Raw genomic sequence first — 27,516 nt, forward strand, 5'->3', positions numbered from 1 at the left:
TTTGGTGTAGCTTTTTATTGCAAAGCGCAGCTTAAAATTTAAATACAAAACCTATATCATACGCAATAAATACATAATTAAAATCATAAAATACAATAAATGTCATCATAATGCAAACATGACATAATATCCTAAAACACATTTCTTAATTAATGCATTGTAACGTCGAGGTACAAGAAGTGTAGAGACAGAAAATCATTTCCAACATCTGTTTCGTGTTTCGTTAGAATAAAAGTCTTTGCTCTCTTTCAGACTTAGTTTTTGACAAACATAGCATTACACTATTAACACAAATCATAACATAAACTAATGCATATTGCTGATAGTAGGGGGCGATAAAGGGTCTTATTTGCCTAAAATACAAATGAAAATTAATCAGAAAGTGTCGAATGATTTAATTGTGAATTTGGAGCCTTGAATTCGTCACAAATGAGAAAAATAAAAACTGATGATAATTCTAGCATTGATATGATATGATGAAAACATTGCTTGCAGTTTCCCAATATTCAGATATTCGGTCAAACTTTTCTGTCACTTTTAGGTAATGTGGATGTAAATATGTTCGAGCAGCAGGTTTTGCTAAATGACGTAAAATGTTAAATTTTGCACCATTACGACGTCAGTACAATGAACTAACGTCACAAATTGTTATTTTTCTCTGTATTTTACTACGTTATGAAAAAATTCCATGTTACTACAACAAAGTTGATATTTGTGGGCAAAATTTATAGATTGATATCCTTACACCTTCCAATAAAAAGCAAATCAAATATTACAAGATAATTAGAGGTTCTAAAAAGCCGGACTCGCTCACCTGGCTTGATAAGCTACATGATATTTCATTGTGTTTGTTAAAGCGGTCTTGTACTTTAATGGTTGAAAAATCCCATCTCTCATACCTAAGGAAAAGTATCAACTTTCATTGAATTCTGCCTAGCTGTTACACAGAAAATTTTTTAAAGAAATAAAATTTTAAAAAACACACCCATACCCACACAAACACGTACAAACGTACAAAAAGGTATTAACTCTAACATGGGTTTAATTTGATCACAGGAAGATCTATTCTTTTTAATCACTTTGACCCAAGTGAGATTTTGGCTTAACCTTACGGTTTTGATCTTATCCCTGTGTTCTATTATTAGTAACACTTGCCATGATTGTAAATGCCGACATTAGTTCTAGGTACAATACCCTAAGACACACTTATACAGAGCTAAGTTGAAATTAGTCCAGTGCTGCCAGAGGATAAGAATTTAAAAAAAATGATAACAACGAAGACGACGGGCGACGACGACAGACAACAACGACAACATAAAGTTAGTGGTGGCACTTGCTCACATATATGTAGCCCTTATTGTCAGGTAAGCTAAAAAAGAATTCGTAATGAAACATGTACATTCATTTTAAAAAAGTAAGCATATCACAACATTCCAATAAATATACTATGATCTGATCAAAATTCCTGAACAACGATAGAAGTTTTATAAATACAATAACAATATTATTTACAATTGCGTATAAATACACAGTAAATGAACAAATGTACTCAAATCAAAATAAGTTGAATTTTTGATTTTGTTTTAAGTTGGAAGGATAATTTGACTTCCTACTCAATATTGTTTCGGTTAAGTTGGTGATAATTTGATGTGATGAGTAACAAAGCACTTGATTGGTAAGATCTTGTTCGGCAAGTCAGGTGATTTTGTATAACTTATGTTGTTAGTTCAGAAGGGCTGTTAATGTCGATTGGTCAGGAAAAAAACGTCTAATTCTAATCCAAGTAACTTGTTGGTGTATGACCACGGTATTTTCACATTTTCAAAATGTCCGACAACTATGGTATATGAAAGAATAAACTTTAAAAAAAAATTGGTCACTGCGCTTTTCTCGGTCAAAATGCAAGTAAAGACAAGACGTCCATATAAATTATTGATACGAAACAAATTATTATCATCAATGTTGGCACCCATGACCATCTGATTTATGAATTATTGAGAGTTTTTTTTAATGAATCGTATCATATTTCCAATTATGAAATCGTAGACACGCACATGATAAAAACATACGTTCGAAATATAAATATGTTACCGTGAATCATACAAGTGAAAACAATGCTATTTATATTTTTTTTATTATTTGAACTATACATTATCTGTATCTTAAGTGGGTCTAAATTGGGTATATCTAGTGGAAAACCTTTTCTAATCACGTTTGAAAGTTACTTTTAATTAACAACCAAAAACAAACTCAATTTCAAGAATTCTTAATCATATAGCTTAGTAGATGCTGTGTCTTAAAACATCTTGGATGCATAATTAACCAAAAGGGCAAGTAAGCAGCGCAAGTAATTATAAATAAAATTTGATTTATCATCTGTGCATAAACATTCACACTAATCCCCATCCTCTTTTTAGATGGCATTAACTTTATAGAAATGAACATAAAAAACAGTTAATGGATATGCTGAAATTAAATTAAGAGTAAATGTCAAGATAAATATCTATATTCTTTTTGTTATACGTTTCCTAAAAAAATTATATTCTACGAATAAAGTATATGTCAAAACTGTTCAACGTAATCTTAAAAATTTGCATAAACATTCGTTGATTCCAAGTAGTAGTTTATTGCTTCATAGACCTTCCTATATTCTTCCTGTAATGAAAATGTAAACAAATGACACTTCCATGAAAGGTTATTTTCACCTCACTTAAATCAACAATTTGCAATTGCTTCATTAAAAAAGAAAACAGAGAACACGCCTAAAAATGTTTGCAATGTTCACCGCAACTAAGCGACTATGCTATGCGATGTCAGAACTGTCAAATTTCCGGTGCAAATGTTTGGTATTTCCCTCCACGGGACTCGAATTCGTACTGCTGTGACATCTATGGCAACACCGCCTGCGTTTAGTCCAGCGCCCTAGACCACTGGGCCAGCTAGGCTATATAAAATATAGCTATTGTTGGCCGGATCATTCCTCCTGGTAGGATTAATCTTGGGCTGTTATTATAATGTCACATTCTTAGGCGTTTGTATAATATCGATTTGTTGTGACATGTATCATTAATTTGATCCTCTATCCTACACAATAACAGTGATTATCGAGCAAACTTCTAGAGGTCAATTATATCTGTCATTCGAAGAAAATTTTGGTTTTGAACAATATCCGGTAAAACTCAAAAGGAATAGAAAATTATTCATTTGTAAATTACGCACATCGAAACTATGATTTCCTATTGAGACAGATCGCTGGAACTCTGCAATGAACGTATATGTCATCTCTGTGAATCTAAAGCTATTGTTGACGAATTTCATTATATATTTGTATGTCAGAATCCAGAAATCAGGCGATTCATACTTATGTACATTCCAAATTACTATTTTCAAAACCCTTGTGAAAACAAACCTAAGGGTGTATTGACTCTTTGTAATGTCAGAAGTTGGAATAATCAGACATTTTTTCTTCAAAAGATAGCTAAATTGCTTTAGTACTGTTTTTGATAAAGTATATCTACCAGATATAAACTACAATCCTTCATCGTTTTGCCATGGGTCATTGATTCCAGATGAACACGTGACTATTTAAGTACACATTTGCCGTTTAATTTGCTTGTTTTATATGTAATTACATGTATGCATTATGTCTCGTTCATCTTACCCTGTTTGCCAACGCTTTGTATGTGCAATTGCCTGCCTCTTGTGCAGCATGTGCTTTTGGAATGTAAACAAAAATCTTGAAATTTTTAGATCAGTATAATGACAATTTATATGGTGAACACGCCAAAAAGACAAAAATCCAACAAGGATGTTAAATGTCAGCTCATAGCTATTCATGGGTCTTTAACTGAGGCGTTTCTTTACTTGCGGATGTCAATAATTTTGCTTTGTAGGATTGATAATTTTAACAATTATACGACATACTTACAAAGAACATTGTATAACGTTATCGTCATTTACACTGTTAATTTGCTTTATATTTAAATGCTTTAAATGGCATTGAGCAAAGCAATGATCGCGCTTTTGCATGTATTTATTTCGCAAACAACAAAATCATGGTCTTAATTTAAACTTACAAAGTTTTTGAAGAACTCTGGTCTTTTGAGTTGAAGTATTCTTGCTAACTGGAAGATGTCAGCGTTCTCATCAATCGTCATACTAGACACCGCATTGGTAAAGGTACAAAACAGACCACACATACTGGCTCCGTCACTGATAATGTAAAATGCAGTTTTAGATTTAGAGCTTATTATCTGACGTTCTTTTCTATGATTATGATATGTTATTCAACACGATCACATATACTTTATACTTCGAACACAGTGATCATTCTAAAGCAAAAGATAAGCAGAGTTATCTAAAACATTTTTTCTCTAGAGGAGCAAACAATATAAAACGCATTAAATCATATTTTTTTTCTTATATTTTGCGTAATGTCTTGCAAAATAGAAACAATGAGTACATTTCGTTTAACAACAATACCTTTTTTCAATAAGATAACATCGCCTACCTACTGACAACAGTAACAGGACCTTCTGTCATACTGAAATGTGTCGATATTAGGTTTGTAAGTTTACATAGAATGTCTGCTTCCGGTATGCCATCACACACCACTTGGTAAATAATAATGTCTTTCGATTTTGTGTCCTGTGTTGTAAAATATCAAAGATGTTGTACATTATTAAAATAGATGTTTTTCTAGGGCAACTTTGCCTGAAATGGACCAACATGACAAAGCTACCTTTCTCATTGACTTGTAACCAGTTTTATTGGGTGGTTCTATTTATGTCCAAAAACGATTTTATTAGTAATGTCTTCACTAATGTAAATATACCATGCTTTCTTAGACACATTCCCTGACTTGTATTTAACGTTCTAAAAGTTCGAACAATTATTTCCGAAATTACGTACGTAATTTCCGACAGATTGTTTTTACGCCATTCTTGTTTCTGATGCATTGTTGGTACTACTTGTATGTTACATGTGGGAGGCTGTCCATGAGAAAACTATGTAAAACCGTTCGAAAGTGATATTGGCTATCATATATAAACTTTAGTGCATCTGGTAGAACACCATGAAAAACTTATAACTGCAAAATATTTTTTTTCGAAAAATTAAATATGGCGGAGATATGGCCGCAATTTTGTGTTACGGAAAATTCCTTGAAAAATGGTATTTTGTCATGGTTGAGATATGCAAAAGAAGATCAAAGTTAGGTATTAAGCCTATAACTGCTCTTTTCTAAACCAATGTTTTCCAGATAAGTGAATTCAATTCTATTAAACATAACGCATATATAGGTTCTAATAATGACCTTGAAAAAATATTTGACCTTGAATTTTGGCCAAATGCCACCATTTAGAAAATTGTCATCTTTACCACATTTCAATGCCCTGTATTTCTTAAAATAACACTTTTAACAAGCTGACTTGTTTATACCCAACAAGATGCTGTTTGTGTTTTAGCTTAAAGGGTAAAGACAATTGTTGGAGAAGATTGACTGTTGGGGTTTAACGTCCGAGCAGCAATATTTCAGCTATATTCAGACGATGAACGTGAGATGGATGATAAAATGAACATGAAGTGATGATGAAATAAAAAAGAAAGGATGGGACACAAAGACAATAGGGTCGACATATTTTGATTGCCACTAGAAAAAGGGAGGGATGGGTAAGGTCGGGCAATTTAGTGTCCTATGGCGGAGCGCAATGGTTCATACTCCTATCGAATACCACAGCAAGGTTCTTTAACGTGCGAGGAACGTGGCATCATTCCCAACACGGTGCACCACTATGGTTTGCGGTCAGGTTTTCCATATTATAGCCTGACAATCCCGGCATGTAACATGCCAGGGGTACCCCATTCCACCACCTGGGGCACACATCACAGTTGCTCTGTGGGCAGAGCGCCTAGCCCCCAGCTATGTTTCTGAACACTATTGAGTCGCCTTTTAAGACAAGCTTAGCGCTGCTGCAGGCCTATTCGTTTGACACCCGGACCTGCACAGGGCGTATCAAAATATGGTGTATGCCCTACAACCCTCAATATGTCTGTGCGTCCATCTGCCTCTTGTAAAACATGTCAACGCTTTTTTTCTTTAACTTTTTTTCCTTTCAAGATAGACTTTTTATATTTGCTATGTGAGTAGAAAGGCAGCAAAAATGTATCCTAAATACCAGATAGTAATTTTACATGTACATATTAAAGTTAAAATCTTGAATAAATGTCTACTTGATGCTTAACCGGGTCAGAGGTGTGTAGTTACGATGAATTTCCTCCATCATCTTCTACAATAGTTGTAGTGCATCAATCATGACCCATGGCAGGGTCTGTATCAGTCTCTTGCTAATCACACAACAATGAATTACTTTCAAAAGAATGAGTACTATAAAACCCATTTTTAAAACAAACACAATCAAATATTTAGTTATTTGATTGAAATACATGCACATGTAAATATATTTATATATCAAATATAACAAGCATATGCATTCTATATTGTAGAGACTGTATTCGTATACATGTATATCAGAATTTATTGCCATACATGTAGGCTGATTAGTGTAGACCACATGCGGCTCGTCGTCCCTCTTATAAAATTCTTATAAAAAGAAAAAAAATGTTATATTCTGTATGTTTCGACACTAAAAATATTTAGAACATATCTGTTACCTAGCATTACAGTGAATATACATTTGTACATGTACTGGTTATTTTTATCCACATTTCTTGAGGACAAAATTGGATAAGGGTTTTTCTTTTTTTGCAAACCTCTGGATCTGCTCAAATTAAGCATAACAATATATACAATAAATAAAATACTCCATTGCTGCTTAACCTGCCTATAGAGGTCAAACCCTAAACAGATGGGGCAACTTAAGTTTTGTTCGTAGCAACCACATACATTTGGTATACATGTACATGTATCCATGTGTGTGGAGGTCCTAACGGTTTGAAACTTAATGATGTTACCTCCTAATTTATAGTTAAATAAAGAGTTTTGCAGAACATAGCACAATGCAACTACAACATGTTAAACTCTCTTCACTTTGGGCAAGTGTAGACACAATGTTAGTTTTTTTTCAACAAAGCAACTTCAGCTCAACTGGCTTTGGCACAAAATTTGAAATTCAATTTAGGTTGAAAGAAGCTAAATTAAAGGGTGATATAAAACAATTTTCCTTAAATCCCTGTAACCCAAAACCATTTGAGATATCTGAAAATGAATTGGGAAATTTAGGTAGTTTTTTTATGAGGAATCTACATGTAATAAATATGTTACAAAATCTGACAAAAAAACAAACAAAACAGAATTAAAAAAATTAAAAGATTTCTGTGATGTGGCCCCACTTTGGACCCCAATTACCAGTACATGTTAAACTCTTGGTAAAATATGTTAATGCGCCTTTTAACAGATTTGAATAGGAAAAATTTTCAAAATTGAATGAAAAATAAGCGTTCTTCACCTTATATATTTTACCTCTATTTCATTTTATTTATTTTATTAATTTTAAACCTATTCACATATTCAGCATGTTAAGTATGCTTGTTTCAACCATTGTCTATGTGTCATGGCCATTTATTGTAAATGTGTTGGTACAATAAAATATTTGTATTTGTACGACAAAATTAAAAGTACCTTACCTAATAATCAGTAATATGCCTTTAATAATTCCGTTTTCCTTCGATTAGTTCATCTTTTATACACAAACAGTGTGTCATTGTCCCAGCTTATATGTTTAACGATGAATGTGCAAATATACTTGTTTGTATGACATGTAAAATAATGCAATGATTTGCGGGTCCTCTTCTATCATTACAGTTGAATATGAAACTGTCTTCGATGTTCCTTCATAAACTCATCGTAATCCAATGAAGCCAAAAACAGTGAAAGTATGATATCCATTTCTACATGCATGAAAGGACCTACATGTGATATACTGTTACTGAATATCGAAAATATATAAACAAGACTATCTCCTTGATTGAAAGGCATAAAATGATCGGTCCTTTGTATACTTAGGAACGAACTATATACCGACGATTTGCGATACATTCATTTTCTGTAATTCGGAATATAAGAACACATTTCAATTCATGTCAGTAGGTACTTATGATTAAGTCTTTTTAGCTAAAGAAATTAGGCATTTTTAGGGGAGAATACATGTACAGGGGAAGGGAACGTCTTCCTGTGCACTGGACTACATCGTACCATGACTAACTCGTCCCATACATGTGGGTTCTGAGAAAATTGTATTCAGTCAGTTTTATACGTCCTGCTGTGTTTAAATGATTCGAAATCAATTATTTCTGTACTTCTGATATAAAATTTGAATGGGAATATTTATATATCTTACATTATGGCTGAATAAATCGCTTAAGATTTTCACCAAAAATACGTCTATTTTACATGTTGAAAAAACTATGAATGCCCAGCATGAAACTTTATAGCAATATAAATATAATACATTTTCCACCTTTTTAAGCGTTATTTTAGCTTGTTTAGGCTTTTTGATTATCAATAGCAAGTAGAATGAAAAATGTCTTTTTGGAAACTTGGCACATAGCCAATTTTCACATTACGCTAAATAAATAAGTTCATTTTTTTCACTTCTATGAATATAAATTTAACAACTTCACATAAAATGTTGTTACTTCACAAAACAAAGCAAACATCAATCACTGGTGAATGTGATCCACATTTGACCATGAAATCCGGCACATCATTGAAGAAATGCCCCTAACACCTAAAAACGGCTGTTACTAAAAAACAGAACAAAGTCTGGTCATTATCATATGTATTTTGGGAATCTCTTTTGACCTCCTTTCATTCCTAACATAACATTTACGGCAATTGCAAAATGACTTTCGGACGATTTTTCCAGTTTTGCATGGTTTTCTCAAAGAGGGACTCTCAATGTTCTAAAGCGTTTTTGTTAATCTTTTGATGATAATTATTTTATGTCTATAATAATAACATAGTGCAAAGTACATGATTCTGTGGCATACCTACATTCAGGAATATGTAAATATTAAGCTCATTTACCTTCTTGCTAAGTGTAAGAGATACAACTTTGATTCCATGTTCTTCATCAACAGTATTTGTGATTTTTAAAGTATTGAGCCCAAGTGAGCCAGTTGATTTGGAAGTAGAATACACAAAATCAGCCTATATGTTAAATATAATTGAAATAAAATTAGACATGTTACATATCCATCGACTCAGTACATGTATGTTGCAATAACATTCAATATCACTGTCTCTTCTATTGAAGCTTTTTTAAAATACATTTTGTGTAAGTCAAGCAAATTATACTTTTCATTATTGTCAAAGTACTATTTAAAGGATAAAACCGGAGTATTCTATAAAAGTTATCTTACCAGAAGGTACAATGGAGTATGTAGCATATATATAATTTCACTAATACATCATTCCTTGTCTCAACAAATAATGTTCTATTTGGATTTTAGCATTTGAGTGAAATTAAACTGACCTCTGAATGATCTGTCAAAAATAAAACAATGGTAGTAGAATCCTGATCTCTGACCATCGCCCAGAAATCAACTTTTGTATCTGGTAATGGCAGTTGTGTTGTTATGTATCCAATTAACTTTGTGTATGACTACATGTGACATAAATTAGACACGATTAATTATGTAACAGTTTCGGTATTCGTATTCAGTTTCTGTAAACTTAATCATACTTGTATAACACTTTTCTCATTTAAGCAATGTGTATAACGACAAAGAGTAAAAGATAGCACATACACATGGAACGAAGAATTCTCAAAATACATCTAAAAGATATTTTCCTACTAGTACATCAGAATAATGCCCTAAAGTATTTATAGATTAAGGGCTGTCCTTACTTTGCTTTAAGTTACATAAATTTTCTATACAGTGTATGTGTTCCGTTTTATTTCCTCTTGATAATTTTGCTTTCTGCCAATGTTTTCAGTGAATAAAACCGTTCAATATTTCCTGTTAGTAAAACCGTTTAGTGTCTTTAGTTAGTGATACCGTTCAATGTTTTAGTTAGTAAAACCGTTTAATGTTTTAAGTACAGTTGCTCAACATTTTCTTTCTATCCTACAGATTCATTACTCCTTACCGGTACTCGAACAGCGTTAATGTAATCAGTTCGTCCTTTCTCAAAAGACGACATATATACTCTATCAGTGTCAGCTGAAAAAAAGGACTATTTCCAGTTACGACAAGAAAAAAATAACTACAATATAATTTTGGCACAGCAAACGGAAATGACAAAGAGAATAAATTCATTATTGGGGTGTAATTTTATTTCCCAAAATAAACAGAATATAGTTGCGCCTCCTTTTATAACAACCATATGACACAAACAAAACGGGATGCATAATATTAATTTTACCTGGCAAAACAGAAGGATTCCGGTTTTTTTCCTTATTCTCAGGACTTGTGGCAAACACATGCTCTTTATTGGAATGCTCTAATTTCTTTTCTTCCAGCATCTTTTATTTAGTAAAAAAACATGTTTTATTTATCATCATTATTATAATATAATAATATATAATGGCTTATATATATAATTCTATCTACTTACAAGTACAAGTATAAGTACAGAATGTAATTATTACAATGAGCGCTTTTCATATACATTCACATATAAAAATTAGCACAATTATGAAAAAAATGAAAGAACATCGTTGTAGTGGGTGAAGTCCTCGTATCAGTAATAAACGATAATATTATATGTTAGTAAATATGTAATTTCATATTGGCCCTGTTATAGTTTTGAGGCTGTCACATTGGTCGAGGCGGTCGTATTGGTCCCCAGGCATCGCCGAGAGCCAATATGCTGTCGAGGTAAACATGATTGACCGAAATCTATCACAGGGCCAATATGAATTGATAGAACAGTTGTTTTTTGTGTTTTTTCCAGGAACAAGTAGGTTTATTTGCATTATTCAGTCTTAATTACTTAATTATACTTTATGGACTGTTCACATCACAACTCGTAGGTTACGGCAGAGCTTGCCGAAACTACTCAGACTTTTTGTATCGCGCTAGAACTCTAACAGGCTTCTGGAACAGGGTTATGTTGCTACAAGATTGAAGTCATCACTACAAAAGTTTATAGTCGTCATCATGAACTCGTGGATTGTTATGGTGTATCTATCTGCACCATGAAAACTGATTTATTCAATGGGTCATAGTTTTCCTTACCTCGTTTGTCTACCCAGGACTTGACTTTTTATGAGCAACTCGGCGGGTGTTTCTAGAAAATCAGAGGACGCTTACCCTACCAGTGCACCTGGTCCATGCTCCCAGTTTTTAGTTCATTTGCTTTTGTTACCTTATATGTATGACTTTAGTTATTTTATATTCGTTGTTGTGTATATCTGTTTTCCATGTCTGGTCTTTGTTCATGGATTACATTCTTTTGATTACCGCTATAACCTTGGTTCCTTTGATTACTCTTTTGTATAAAATGGAAGGTTTTTTGTGTTTCTGCTGCTTTAAGTCCTGGTGATCAAAGTTCATTAAACCCAATTCTAACTCAAAATGGCTGTGTCAAACGACCGGAAGTTATGATGCCGTATTTGCCCGGGTTTGTTACATATTGGCCCTCTTTTTTCATATTGGTCCTGTATAGATGCCCGGTTTGAATTCATATCAGTTTTTGACATATTTCAACTTTTTTTGGGGTAGTTGGTTAATAAAACATTATATTATTGACAGCCTCATTTCAGGGAGTTATATCCAGCGGCACTTTTCGAGACTTATGAATTTGGTTCGAAATGACAAAACAAACAGAAGCTGGTAAATATATGGATCAACTGGGCCCATAAATGAGTTGTTCAAAGTCTTCTAAAACTTAAGTCGTCACCGATAAGTCATCTCTAGCTTAATCGCGACTCATATTAAACTTCCGAAAGTTGTGAATATTGTTTAGTTATGACAAACCTAAAATATGTTTTATCGAAATAAAACTGGTATCTTTAATAAGTTGAGTTGACTTTAAGACTAAAACTCCATTCTGAAAGAATGTCATATCGCATTTTATGCTACCTTGAACTCTTCTCTCAGTATTTGATGATTAATTGGTCTTTTGTCTGACACTATGTCTTTCCATACCATGCCAAAATCATTTTTACTAGTTTTCCTGTCTTTCATCGTAAACGCTTCGTGTAATGCGCGGTGAAGGCACACATATTGCTCCTAGAAAACAATTTTCCTTTTTTGAAAAATTCACAGAAAACTCTCACAACAATAAAAACTGAAGAACACAGTTTGTTTTTAAAAGATTGTATTTATATCATGAAGATGCGATTTGTTGTAAATATGATTAAGATACATGAAGTTGTTTGTCCTGTATAAAGTTGGAAGGTTAAGACCTTCTCACACTTCTTGTTCTTTATTGACATTTTCTGTCTATATTTAAAAATATAACCAGCCACTAAAAATAATCCATTTAAAAGTCTATTTTAGAAGACTATATTATATCTTGCAGTTTGGTATATGTACATATATAAACGATAACTTATTAATATCGTTTGTACTTTAATTATGAATAAAAGTCCTAATATATAAAAGAAGTACCCTAAACTATAGTATGAGGAATGTTTTATCATATACTTAGAGTATAGAAAAGTGAACCTACTGGTGTTTGGACCATATTCATTCTGTTTTGTCGCATTTTCTTGACAAAAGCAACAACGTCAATAAATCCGGTTGTCTTCCCTTCTTCATACAAAGCATCAAGTCCAATATAAGTTCCAGTTCTACCGATTCCAGCGCTAGTAAATATATTTAAAGAATGTTAAATAGACATGCTATTGCAAATGGTATTTCATACTATGGTGTTTATAGGTTTTGTCCATGCTGAAACGTAACTCATCATTTAAAATTTCAACCATTGCATAGGTTGTACCTACATACGAGTATCAAGTATGAAGCTTATGTTTGAGCTAATAGATATTCCAACCACACCATACTAAGAGTAATCAAGGAAACCAAGGTTATAGCGGTAATCAAAAGAATGTAATCCAGGGACAAAGACCAGACATGGAAAACAGACATACACAACAAAGAACATAAAGTAACTAAAATCATACATACAAAGTAACAAAAGCAAATGAGCAACTCCGACTCCACTAAAAACTGGGGGCATGGACCAGGTGCACCGGTAGGGTAAGCGTCCTCTGCTTTTCTAGAAACACCCGCCGAGTTGCTCATAAAAAGTCAAGTCCGGGGTAGACCAACGAGGAAAGGAAAACTATGACCCGTTGAATAAATCAGTATTCATGGTGCTGATGGATACACCATAACGATTCACGAGTTCATGATGATGACCATAAAACTTCTGTAGTGATGACTTCAATCTTGTAGCAACATAACCCTGTTCCAGAAGCCTATTTGTTAGAGTTCTAGCGCGATACAAAAAGTCTGCGTAGTTTTGGCAAGCTCTGGCATAACGTACGAGTTGTGATATGAACACTCCATACGCAGGAGCCGAAGGGATGTTGCCACAGATGAAAGGAAAGTTGACAATTCTGAATGAAAAGTCATCACGTTTGTCGTAAAGTTTGGTCAATAGTTTTCCTTTACCATCGATTTCTAAGTGTAGGTCAAGATATGAGGCTGACTTCACAATGTCTGTAGTATCTTTTATCTCAAGTTCTTTTGGGTAGATGCGATTAATCAAATCCCCGAAATTAGGATTGTTTAAAGATAACACGTCATCTATATAGCGGAAACTGAGATTGAAGGATCTAGCCAAACAATATTCTTTCTTTCTGATCAGATCAGCTATAAAGTCAGCCTCATAAGAGTGAAGGAATAGGTCAGCTAGTAAAGGAGCACAATTTGTTCCCATAGGAATGCCGACCGTTTGTTGAAAAACACGTCCACCACACTGGACAAAGATGTTGTCGTTTAAAAATTCCAGTATTTTGTAAACATCTTGTATAATGATGAGGTTGGGTCAGAAACAGGAGTGTCAGGACTTGTTTTGTAAAGGGAGTGTAGTAGAGTGAGAGGTATAGAATAAAGTTTGGTTCTAATGTGATGAAGTCCAAGAGGTTTTTGTATGAAAAGAAGGAGACCATCTATGGAGACATCATGTAACTTAGGTGACGTATAGTGGCGATGGCCATGACTCCTTTCCCGTCTTGGATTTTTGTCAAATAAATTCATCACATTTATGTTATAGTTATATTGGCTTGAAAGGTTTCCTATACTTTTGATGTTGTCATTGCATCCGTAAGGTATTGCAGTACCTAGTCTGCGTATCCAGTACTCCTCTTTTTCCCTACGATAGTTTTTACTTAGAACGGGACTGTTCGTAGGATGGTAAATGTTTTCTAAAATACGAACTTTCATGGAGAGGATTGAATGATCTTGTTGATTAAAGTGTTTATAAATTCTCGGGAATTTGGTGGTGTTAATTCCCGATCGATGACCGCACATTCTTTTATTTAATCGTTCTTGCGTTTCTCCGACATATATTAAACCACATAAGTTGCATTCTAATCCATATAGTAAGTTTGTTGATTTACAACTTAAGTCATCGTGCCTTCTTGTATGGAAGGTTTTGTTTGTAAGGGAACTGGAGAAGTAAGGGTCGGTTATAAGAATGTTGCATGTTTTGCAATTTTTTATACCACATTTTGATATGGTACAATGTGGTTCGTCATCGTTTTAGTCAAATAGATCGTTTAAAGTGATGGAACATGGTTTGATAATTTTGAAATAGTCAGAATTTTTGTACTTGAATAGATGGTCTGCAGACTGAACGTGTGATTGGGTACTTTTAGTTGAATTGGTAGGGGCACTTTCCATACCCGATGTGAGTAAGTTTTCGTTTTTAAATTGAGTCATTAGCGTCTGTACATGTTCGTACTTAGAGATACAAAAGTTCTTAAATCTTATATTTGTAAAAGAAAATATAAAACTACATACCTGCAGTGAACAAGAAGGGGACCTGTCAAAGAAGCTGACTGTTCTGACAGTACGTGTCTGTGGAACAATACCAGATAAAGCGGGTCAGGTGTACCATGGTCTGGCCAAGACGTAAAATGGTACTGTATTATCGATCTCTTTTCCTTTGTCTGTACCAATGCATAGAAAATATCAAAGTCAAATCCCGTTTTTTTCAACAAAAAGTATATCTCTGTGTGGTTTTTTTCAAATACATACATGTATGTGCATATTATGCATTTATGTTTGCCGGGTATAATTATCCGGAATTAGGCTTTCAAATGGATATTATATTCAGTGTCCTTCATTTTTCAAACGTAGTTCAGAAGTTTGTGTTGATTTATATGTACAATAGCTAAACGCATTGCATTTCGTTGCTTTATCCCAAACTAATTTCATGGTGTAATCATCTGAGCATTCACAAAGCGCAATCGCCAAATATTGTTAATACTGTAAATAATTCGTATTCCAAACAATTACCATTAATAGAAGAAAAACTGCATTTAAAACAAATGCATTTGTTGATTTGTTGATGTAACCTACCGTTTTGTCTTCCACAGACATTAGTCTTGTGACATAAGTAGCTCTGGTCTTTATATTTAACAAAGTGATAACCAGATTACCATGTGTTGTAGCCATTTCTTCTTCCGGCCAATAACGCTCACATTTTCTCTTTAATATATATCAATATTGTTAATAGCAAGAAAAAATTACATTTATAAATGCCTTTAAATAAATGTAAAATCATAATATTGTTTTTTTTTTAAATTGATCTGCAGCACTTCATCGCAAGTGTACAAAATCCAACCTCTATTCATGATTTCCAGTACAATCTAGACTTTTAGTTGGTAAACAATTTTTTTTTAAATATTTGAATGTCATTGATATATCTAGCGCTTTGTACCTGAGTACTCTGATGAACCTACAAATGTCATATTTTATCTTAAGCATACATTTTCCTTACGAAAATGTTATAGACGTTTGTTTTATCTTCAGTTACATTTACATTAGATAAAACAACAGTTTACTATTCACGAAATCCTGGAACGATAAAATTAGTGACATGACGTACAGATATTTTTAAGTATGTTTTATGTTATTCTATACAACAAGCATTTCCCTAAATACCTTGGCTCCTTCCACTAAGTTTGTTAGCATGACTATTGTACTGACGTACAGTTGCCATATCATCCTCCAGTAGTCTACCAGTGTTGTTTTGGTAGGTCCTTAAAAATATACTCTTACTGATGGAGTTAAACGATAAATTTCAATTTTACCATCTTCTGGTGATGTTAAACATATTTAGACGTTTATTTAATTTATTGTTATGTTTCGCATCGTTTTTGACGATTCAACACACCGTAAGAGTGATTGTTGACTATTATTTAGACGATTATATATATATATATATAGTCTCAGAATGTGACGACTCTATTCTCTACACTGCTCCACCGAAACAAATTGATACAGGGAAGATAACGTAAACTTATAGAAGGGTCTGAAAAATTCCCAACGATGTTAGAACTGTCAAATTTGCGTAGCAAATTTTTGTCGTTAATAACACCTAGATGAACTGTCCCGTACAACCATACATCGTGTAATAAGTAACAGCCCTAGATTAATCCTACGAGGAGGAATCACCCGGCCAGCGAAAGCTATATTTTCATAGCCTAGCTGGGTCTGAAAAATTCCCAACGATGTTAGAACTGTCAAATTTGCGAAGCAAAATATAAAAATATAGCTTTCAGCCCTAGATTAATCCAAAGAGGAGGAATGACCCGGTCAGCGAAAGCTATATTTTTATATAGCCTAGTTGGTCGAGTGGTCTAGGGCGCTGGATTTAGTGCAGGCGGTGTTGCCATAGATGTCACAGCGGTACGAGTTCGAGTCCCGCGGAGGGAACGACCAAAAATGTGCTTCGCAAATTTGAGTTCTAACATCGTTGGGAATTTTTCAGACCCTTCTATAAGTTTACGTTATCTTCCCTGTATCAGTTTCATCCGATGGAGCAGTGTAGCGAATAGAGTCGTCACATTCTGAGACGTTGTATATATAAATATATATATATATATATATATAAACAGTCGTTTGTAAACATGCAGTTTGATAGCAAATATATAAATATATATATATATTTTTATATATATTACTTATTTGATATCAAACTGCATAGTTTCATACGACTGTTTTTATGACAAGAATTAAGCCAGTTATGCTAAGATACTGTACGAACCTTGGCTTGCAATGTAGCATTTTTCTTTTTCAAATCCCTGTAAAGAAAAATAGTATTCCAAAATTCAAAATTGATTTCTACTGTAAGATAAAGATCACCCTTTGGTCGCTTGAAGAACAACATTTTCAGGTGGCTGCGACAAGCAATAAGTGCCCATTGTCGACGGATAGAAAGTGGCAGAATGTTATTTGAACAAGTAATAAATTTAAATACATCTTATGAAAAATTAGTTGTCCAACTTATAACGAGAATACGGATATGGTGAATATGTCAAAGATACAACAACCCCTTCGGGATGAAAAATGTCATTTCAAGGCCACCCATTGGTCTTCAATAAACGATAAGGTTACTCTCACACCACAGAGGAGGGTTGCAGCTGGTCCAAAACAGCATCATGCAATGATACAGCGTAATAGTTGCCTTTACAAAAGAAAACTGAAATTGAAACCAAACAAGACATACAGAGGCCATTTATTCTTGAATTGAGACCGGCGCAACAAATACGGCAGGGTTAAAGTATTTCGGCGTGATCACAACCCCCTTTTGAAATCTTGCCACTGTAGAAAAAATATTACACAATTAAACATATCTAAAAGTCAGTTCAAAAATGTAAAAAAAAACTGATATTAGGTTACACAAATGCGTAAGACAAGTACTACTAGCAGTGAACTGGCATGCCAGGTTTTGACCAGTTTTAACCTACGAAAGGTATATCCTTTTCGTATGCAATATCAATCCAAATTTTTCACATGTGGGGTTTAGAAAAACGGTTGATCACAACTCATGCAATAAGGACAACCCATTTCATGCCAAAAACTGTTTTTGAATATAGTGTGTTAGTTTCTATGTAAAGACTCTATGAGTGTATCAATGTTAATACAAAAAAATGCTAGCTTTAATGATTTTAGTTTATTCCCTTTCGAATGAGTCAACTTAACGTTTTAGTCAACTATTGGATAAGTATGGAGTTTTACGTTGTTAGTGAAGAATTTTACCATAATAATTATGGTGGGTGATACCCGCACGTATTTACCGTTTACATGTACATCTTCATTTTAGAATGCGTTCCTATTATCGGTTGATATATTTTGCGCAAGTATTATAAAAAAAAAGCATTGTAACAAAAATGAACAAACCGAACCGATTGTAATATGTAAACATCATGTGATGGTGACAAGTGGACGTCACCATCTGAAACCGAACAATTAGCAATTGGGAATGAAAATTTATCCTTTTAAATTTACAGCAAAATTTTAGTAATAGGTATTAAAACTAAGATCAAGAAGCAGATATATATTATTATCAATAGTTCAATGAAAGTTCTGCAGAATATATCCCTTATTTAAATATTGAAGTAGTCGTAGTTAAGAGCCAAATATTGTCCAAATATCTGAAATTGAACTTATTTGTTTAAAATTATCTGTCTTAAATAAGGCCTTTAGTTAAGAGTCCCTAATGTTTATTGGTCACACCATAATGCAGAATGTCAATATCAGGGTTATGTTGCTACAAGATTGAAGTCATCACTACAAAAGTTTGGACGCTTACCCTACCGGTGCACCTGGTCCATGCTCCCAGTTTTCAGTGGAGTCCGAGTTGCGTGTGTCTGTTTTCCATGTCTGGTCTTTGTCCCTGGATTACATTCTTTTTTTATTATAGCTGTAACATTGGTTCCCTTGTTTACTCTTTCAATGTTTCTTTTTCAACCTTGTAAAATATAAATGTCATTATTTAACTACACACTGTCTGCTTTCTAATTGGAAATTATTTTGAAAGGATGAGATTATTGAAATATACTCTCGAAAATAATATAAATGGGGAAAACTACTTTTATATGTTCTCTCTTGAAATGCATCCAACTTACATCAATAAAGTTCGCATTTATGTAATCAGGACCATTTTGTAGAACAATTCTGGAATGGTCATCTGAAACATAATATTGATACTGAAATACTGAATGAACAAGTTAAATTTCACCCGAATGGTAAATGTATCCATTACACGCTGATAAAACTAGATTTTTTTTTACTGCACTGCATACTAACTTTCCACTTCATCTTATAATTATAGCTTAACAAATCGCGAACAATATAACTAAGTGTTGTAGGGACCAATATCTGCTTAAGTAAAAAAGAATCAGAACACAACATCGTGGTATTAGGCTTACTACATTTGACATTTAAAGAAGTGGAGGTACAATTCTCCAGAATATTCCTTGGACAGGCTTCATCGTTTACATATTAGATACAATACAAACATGAAATTCAATAATCAATTATTCATTTCCCTATTTCAAAGAGCTTGATATTTGAATCTATTTCTCACAGGGAAATATAAACTTGAATCTGTTTTTCGGCATGTTTTCGTTTGTGGTTGCAATCGTCGTAGGATACTGGGCCTCATACGGAAGAGTCTGAAATAAAACGATTCAAAAATTGTTCGGATATAGTGTCAAAATTCATATAATTAAAAAATGTTTGGAAATGCAATTAAACATCTAATAAAAAACAAATTATTATTATAATTTTGTTGATGTAAATAGAACACTTATTATTGATGCAGCACGGGAGAAGTTTCCCGCACTTTATTTCAATATCTGAAGTCGTTTGCTACATTGCACTTTTTCCCCAATAAACATAAAATTTCAAAGTTTGTCGTAGAATTTATGTCCGTTTTGTGCGTTCACTTCGATGGATTCGATATAAAATTGTGGACACTCCCTTCAGTTGAAAATAGTAAGGAAAAAACGTGAAACCATACCAAACAAAACAAAACCTAAGTGACAAGCATAATATTTGTTCTAATCTTCCCTATGAAATTATATCCAAACTTGTAACATACCTTATATTCGTTTTTTAGACCTTCATTGAGTTCTCTCTTTTTGATGTAATCTCTCAACTCGTTAACATTAATAAGTAATTTAACTTCAGGTGGATCTTTTAGGACTATATTGCAGTAAACGTTATCATCAGTACTATTGTATTCGGAAGCATCTATAGGTTTTTGGCAAGAAACATCATCTGTGTCGGTACAAGACAAACCACTTTCTCGTCCGATGTTTAAGTACAAATTGTCCTGACTTTTTGGTTCTGAAGGACAAATATATTCCTAAATATTACATTTGAATGAAATACACATTGCAATAATTTTGATGATAATTTATTACTTTTATAATTAAATGCATATTCTTACAAACACTTTGTATAAGTGATTTTAAAAACACTAAAACATGGCTGCATGGAATACAGATTACACATACTAAGCAATATACATAGCTAGGCAATGTTCTTTTATAGTTGGAATTACAATTCGACTGTTCATGATAAAATGTGTCCATCCGATAGTTTGTTTATCTATATGAAATCATTCACGTTTACTTAATGGGTTAATACCAAGCAACAAGGCTTCTGAACTTATGTTAAGTAAGTTTCGACTTTTCAACATACCTGGTCTAAAAATTACATTTATCCCTGCTTGTTCTAAAGGTTTACTTGAAGTTGATCTTGCGCACCTTTTTGATGGACTACCATTTCTGTAAAAATGTACGTATTAACACTAAATAAACAATAAATAACATATTATTTTTATGTTGAGTCTCTAAAAGTTAAAAACAAACACACCATCGCTTTCTTTTTGAACTTTAATTTGGTTTTATATAATAATCTAAAAGGGGATATGTTTGGAAGAATATGTTTCTCAAATATGCAAGAAGTATTTTATTGATTGATTGATGGTTGGGGTTTAACGCTCGAGCGGCAATATTCAGCTATATTCAGACGATGAACGTGAAAGGGATGATAAAATGAACATGTAATGATGATGATGAAATGAAAAAAAGGATGGGACACAAGGATAATAGGGTCGACAAATTTTGATTGCCACAAGAAAAAGGGAGGGCTGGGTAGCGTCGGCAATTTAGCCTCCTGTGGCGGAGCGCAAAGGTTCCTACTCCTATCGAATACCAGGGTTCTTTAATATACGAGGAACGTGGCATCTTTCCCAACACGGTGCACCACTATGGTTTGCGGTCAGTTTTTCCGTATTATAGCCTGACAATCCCAGCATGTAACACGCCAAGGGGGTACTCCATTCCCCCACCTGGGGCAAACATCCCAGTTGCTCTGTGGATTTCTGAGCACTATTAAGTCGCCTTTTACGACAAGCTTATTGCTGCTGCAGGCCTATTCTTTTGACACCCGGACCTGCACGGGGCGCACGAAGTATTTTAGATTTAATTTTCAGAACAAATGAAAATAAATCTAATGAGGAGAAATGATATCATAAAGAGGTTTTACACAACTTTAAATAGGCAATACACAAAATATAGAAATGTAACCTACTCATTTCAGTCTTTAAAATCTTGTCACAATCTTATTTATCAATAAAACAATTTGCTGATTTACTCGTAAGTACGTTGAATTTTATTTATTTTTACATTCGAACATGTCAATGTAAATGCCAAAATCCTGTATAAATTCAGTATCAGAAACGGACGCCTTTATCCTTACATGTAAAAACAAATCATGGCACCACATAACGTGTTAAGTACTTTAATCTAGAAAATTGTAGTGAATTTTATGGTAACTTCAACTTCTTGGCATTTTGTGACGTAACAAATAATTGAGAAAATAAGACTTATGTTATTGTTTTCAACTTTCGTGGCACGTGACCAGAAATAAAACGTGACGTAAAATTGTGAATGATCTCTCCGTATCCGTGAATGGACAAAATATCCTTGCTGACATGATCTATCTGCATTGGAGATACAGCCTACCTACATATTCCTTACTAAGGGATTGGAAGAAGCATCATGATTAATGTGAAATTGATACATTAGTTTCTTTGTTAGACAACAGACTCATTTTTGGAACATATTATGCCATACCGCCATGCACATATCAATGCAAATAAAATATAAAAGATGAACAAAGTAAACACAAATGTGAAACACAATAAAAAGCAATCAATTATATATATTGACACTTGTTTCTTTATACATATATTCAAAGTCCAGCGCCCTAGAGAACTCAGCCAGCTAAACTATATATAGCTCTTTAAACAGACACAGATATTTATCGTTCCGATATCTGGGTAGCCAAGAACTTGAAGTTTGATACCGTGGTGAACAAGTTTGTATAACAAAAATACCGGGAACGAAATGTTGCCCGTTACCATAGAGACCAATTTTCCAGCCAAACATTTCTCCAATTTGAATGAATTTGGTCTTTGAGTTTTATATGCCAAGTCTAAATGTACGTTTTCGAAACGTATCAAATATTGAACTTTCCATGACGACCAATTTTCGAGCCAAAATTTCAAAATGCTTCGTCATGGATTAAATTCGGTTAATAGGGGGAAAATGACATGCGGAATCAAACTCTCGAATGCACCAAATGCGATATCATTTTCAAAATGCAGTTTTTATATGTGTAATATGTAAATAACAACATTTTTCTCGGTCAATACATTATGCATAGACCTATTGAGATTATACTGACTTCGTCTTCTATTAATATAATCTTAACTAGTCCATATATATAACATATTGCATTTTTTAAAAGGTCAACTATTCACAAAATGTCAAAATATTTAGGAATATTATTTGTAATATTTTATCATTTCATTTCTTGCCTTTCCTTTAAATAGGTACCTTTTTTTTCTAAGAACCACAATAACAATCACAATAGTTAAAACCATCACTACAGCACCAATGGATCCTCCAATAGCCACACCCTTGGAATCTCCACCCGTAGTCAATGCAGCTGATAATTTTAAATAGAGACATGAGCTAAGAAATTCTCAAGACAATTACAAATTGCAAATCTTATTAGCATCATTATATTTGTATGTATTATAATATAGACTCAGGCGTATTCTTTTTTTTTTCAGTACAATTGGTGGTTAGTTAGCTTTATGAGTGATTTTGATAATTACATCATATATGTCGAATAACCGTAAGACCTCATAAAATCAATCCATTTACGGTGACACATATTCCCAAAATTTGTTGTTATCGTATTTGATTTAGGTAAATGTGTGATATTCTAACTTAAGTAATCTATTCAAAGCTTTTCGTTTAGTAATTGACCCTCCGTGCTTCCATTTGTCACCATCAGAGTGTAGGGTCAGAAGAAGTATTACATGTTTCATCTTGTGCTGCCCTGTCTTTTGATTCCCAAATATTAATAATAAAAATGTTTTATTTTGAAACAACCGTGCTTCAAAAATTTTGAGTTTAAACATTATAATTTAGATATATTCTCACAGGAAAATTTTGCGTTTTTTTCTGCGTTTTTGTTTATGAGCGTGTATCCATCCAAAACGCACAAGGATTTTGGTAAAAATTTACTAAAACAAAAGGCATCATTATTTAAATGTGCATGCAAAAGAGATAATCATTCTAGAGATTAAAATATTCTTAGATAAACGGATGGTAGGAATTGACTTTTATCAGTGTGTTCAAAGTGGTAGTAGTCTTTTTTTGTAGCTATTTTACGATACCCACCTTTTCCTTTTGAATTGCTCTATGCTGCATTATGCATATATCATTTAGACCTATTATTCTTATTACTCCGTCTAATATATTTCACCCCAACTAAGTTGCTGTTTATTTAGTTCAATACTTACTGCAGCATTGTTCTTCCTAAGATTTTTATTATATGATCATATTTGGTATGTACCTGGACAATTTGTGACTGAGCAGACCTCAATTTCCACGGCACTACCATTGCAAATTTTGCCCCCATACATGGGAGATGGATTGGTGCAGTTGCGCTCTCGGGTCATGTTTCCACCGCCACAAGATATGGAACAAGAGGACCATTCCGACCAAAACGTCCAATCGCCATCGACTGTTTTCGTAATTATATGGAAATCTTACATTGATTATATTGAAATATGTTTTTTATTTGCAAATAAGATATGAAATGTATTACATATACCCACGAAAAACCAAACTGTATTTGCAAAGTTCTAAAGTCGTTAGCTTATATACTTCAATCTTAATCGACAAATATTAGTACATGCAATGGAGATATCACGGCACTGTATTTACAACTGATCACTTAAGCTTATTGAGCATAAAGTATGATATATAAAAACACTCTTTAAATACTTTCTCACTTTAAACTATTTTCACATGACAAGTATAGGTAATAACTGGAAACTTTATTAGAAGACAATACATTAATATTGTGAATATTTAAAAATCTTGTAAAGTTTCGGAGGGCTGAAAGCAGTTGAATAAAGCATGTAAATACTCATTGTTGCTAAGTTCGAAGGCGTGACGTCGTGTAGTTTATTTTTAGCTAATATAGTGTCGATACAAGTAGCGATGTATTCTTATATATGTCTATTTGATTAGTTTGATATTTGTAAAATAAAAACTAGTACTTCCTTAAACAATTCAAAGGTTTTGAAGCCAGTAAGCAGTAAGCTTCACATATTTATCGCATATATAGTCCATTAGCTATATTGATACCTGTCATTGCAGTGACCGACATTCAACAATTGTTCAGTGTTTCTATCGCCGTTTATGTCATGAAAAATGCATTGAGATTGATTACTTAGTAAATATGTTACTGAATTTTGAACTGATCTCCAAAAGGGCTATTCATTCATTCATTGCTAAATGGAGAAATCAGCCGCACAGAAATGTGCGTCAATTGAAATCTATGATGTCTATGGGCGGTATGAAAAACAATTGAAATTACTGATTTGAATTTTGATCAGATATATGATGAGAGGAAGAGGCATTTGCAGTAAAAAACACCTATAAAAGGAGAAACTATCCCAACAGCTGTAGGCGCGGAAAATTTAATTCTCCAGACTGATATTTTTCGCAAGTCTTCCTCTCTGTCATGATACTTTCATTTAATTACACTGAATATCAATGTAAAAGGTGATCGATTGTTTCTCGCTTTCAAAGTCTCCTTCATGAGTGTTCCCATTTCTTTCTAGTTCTTCTTCACGGTTGCGTTATTGCATTCATTTTGACTCACTTTTACTTGGAACATTTCCTGTCTGGTTAACGTAACTTTATGCGATGAAATGAAAGAACTTCAAATGAATTTTGTTCGTACTGGGCTAGCAACGTTTTAGCACATACCATGGAAAAGGGGATAGAAAGGCATATTATTGGTATATTTCCCGGCAGATGTAAAAATTTCAGAAATTTAAAAAAAAAAGATTTAAAAATAAACTTGCTATCAACCAATCAGAATCCAAAGTCTAATACAAGGTGTAATTATAAAACTACATGTATATTCTAATAATCTGAACTAATGCATTTAAAAGTCGTTACATATGTACAAGAGTGGTGATAAGTATTGTCGATGTCTCTTCTACGAACATAGTTCTCAGGTTACAACTTCGTTATTAGAAAACCATAATCCCTTATATGGGGCTACACAGTTGATATTTCCCATTGTATGCTATACTTCTTATTATTTATTATTCTTGGTGTTTTGGCTTTAATTGTTTTCACGGGAAATATATCATTTTTAATTAATGAGTCACAACCACACATATAATGATTATTTTGACAATTTTAACATTTTAAACAATAATTTGTAAGATCATAAAGGCAATATCAAGTGTTTGCACTCATTCAATTTGCAACAAAATATCTCATTTTCAAGAATTTGATTTGAAATATATGTATCGCAGCCATCAACATAATACTGATAGTGACATTTTAACTGATACAGACAATTTTCATTTTTTTAAAAATGATTTTAGACTAATAGACATATTAAAAAGTTTTCGCACACATACACTTTGAAAAATATGTCATTTTGAAAATTTTTGACTGAATATAAGTGTCGCAACCACCAACCGGATACACATATTGCAAGTTTTAATTTTTAATATTTTAAAACAATAATTTGTGGGCCATTGCTGAAATTAAATTTGTTGGCACCCTTACAATCTGTAGAAATATGTCATTTTTGTGAAATTTGACTGAAATTAATGTGTCACAGCCACACATATGATGCTTATTTGGATATTTTTAACATTTTAAACAGTAAAATAAGGTCATAAAGGTAATTTCAAGTGTTCGCACTCATTTGATTTGCAAAAATATTTGATTTTCAAGAAGTTGATCTGAAATATATGTGTTACATCCATCAACATAATACTGATAGTGACATTTTAACATTCTTTATAATAATTTTAGATTAATTATGTATATTAAGTGTTCGCACACATACACTTTGCAAAGAGTAATCAAGGGAACCAAGGTTATAGCGGTAATCAGAAGAATGTAATCCAGGGACATGAACATGGAAAACAGACATACACAACAAAGAACATGAAGTAACTACAATCATACATACAAAGTGACAAAAGCAAATGAGCAACTAGGACTCCACTAAAATATGTCATTTTGGAGGTGTTTTTAATGAAATATGAGTATTGTTACCACCAATAGGAAACTAATATTACCATTTTTGATATTTAAGCAATAATGTTGGACTATATTGAAATAAAAAATTGTTCGCAACCTTACAATGTACAGACATATGTCATTTTTTGAGAAATTTGACTGAAATTAATATGTCACAGCCACAAATATGATGCTTATGTTAACAATTTTTTATATTTTAAACAATAAATATGCGCATAGGGGATGGAGCAAAAGTGGAATGGGGCTATGAGGCAATGAGTAATGGGGCAATGGGGGATGGGCAATGGGGTATGGGCAAGTGGGGAGTTTATCCTGTAAGACTGCCAAAGTGCATGTATCTTTACAACTCCAATCTAATAAGAATGTGTCCTTCACGTGCATTTTTACTGGTTGTTCACCATCTACGGTCTAATACCGGGATAATTCAAATTCGTCAAAATGTAAAAACATGGTCTGAACGAAAAACCGGAAGCAAAGACAATTTACATGCACAATGTAACGAACAAAATGAGGCCAATTACATACATAAACTGAAGACAAGAAAAACAAGACATTACACAAAAAGTGAGTAAAATACAACTGCAACGACATAAAATTTAGCAAATTTAAGGCGTGGAATGATATTTTATGCAACATTCCACTAATATTCGACATCGTATTTTCAAAAGTACGAATTTGAAAGATTATAGTTACAAGTGTTACTTCGAATTATGAAATAGACATCGATGTCTCGTTATCGGTTGAATTATGAAAAAAGATTATTTAAGTTCAGAAATTTTGGAATGGAATTATTAGGCTCAAACATTACTTTCCCACAATTTATGGGTGTGTCAAAGGTTCGATTTAACAAATGGATTAATTTGTCTGTCGTAACTCTTAATAAAAAAATTAAAGTGTCTTTGAAAACAAAACATTT

The 27,516-nt window shown here is 33.1% G+C and overlaps 1 protein-coding gene across 1 annotated transcript in view; it reads right to left on the reverse strand.

The window, feature by feature from the left end:
• Positions 1-27,516, reverse strand: part of LOC148609420 (receptor-type tyrosine-protein phosphatase alpha-like) — a 49,353-nt gene continuing 21,837 nt past the window's right edge. The window contains exons 6-24 of the mRNA XM_088542501.1: positions 23,872-24,042; positions 22,842-22,953; positions 20,638-20,723; positions 20,033-20,280; positions 19,517-19,604; positions 19,056-19,117; positions 17,192-17,228; positions 16,087-16,184; positions 15,502-15,630; positions 14,941-15,089; positions 12,641-12,776; positions 12,049-12,198; positions 10,388-10,487; positions 10,112-10,185; positions 9,495-9,623; positions 9,047-9,169; positions 4,511-4,647; positions 4,077-4,212; positions 1-2,655 (exon numbers count right to left, since the gene is read on the reverse strand). Of these exons, the coding sequence (XP_088398627.1) occupies positions 2,584-2,655; positions 4,077-4,212; positions 4,511-4,647; positions 9,047-9,169; positions 9,495-9,623; positions 10,112-10,185; positions 10,388-10,487; positions 12,049-12,198; positions 12,641-12,776; positions 14,941-15,089; positions 15,502-15,630; positions 16,087-16,184; positions 17,192-17,228; positions 19,056-19,117; positions 19,517-19,604; positions 20,033-20,280; positions 20,638-20,723; positions 22,842-22,953; positions 23,872-24,042 (2,237 nt within the window). The 3' untranslated portion in view covers positions 1-2,583. The remainder of the gene's footprint in view (positions 2,656-4,076; positions 4,213-4,510; positions 4,648-9,046; positions 9,170-9,494; positions 9,624-10,111; positions 10,186-10,387; positions 10,488-12,048; positions 12,199-12,640; positions 12,777-14,940; positions 15,090-15,501; positions 15,631-16,086; positions 16,185-17,191; positions 17,229-19,055; positions 19,118-19,516; positions 19,605-20,032; positions 20,281-20,637; positions 20,724-22,841; positions 22,954-23,871; positions 24,043-27,516) is intronic.

Source organism: Perna viridis, chromosome 8 (genome assembly GCF_037379345.1).
Source record: "Perna viridis isolate PV_CMFRI_1.1 ecotype Kerala chromosome 8, ASM3737934v1, whole genome shotgun sequence".
In the NCBI taxonomy this organism is placed as follows: domain Eukaryota; kingdom Metazoa; phylum Mollusca; class Bivalvia; order Mytilida; family Mytilidae; genus Perna; species Perna viridis.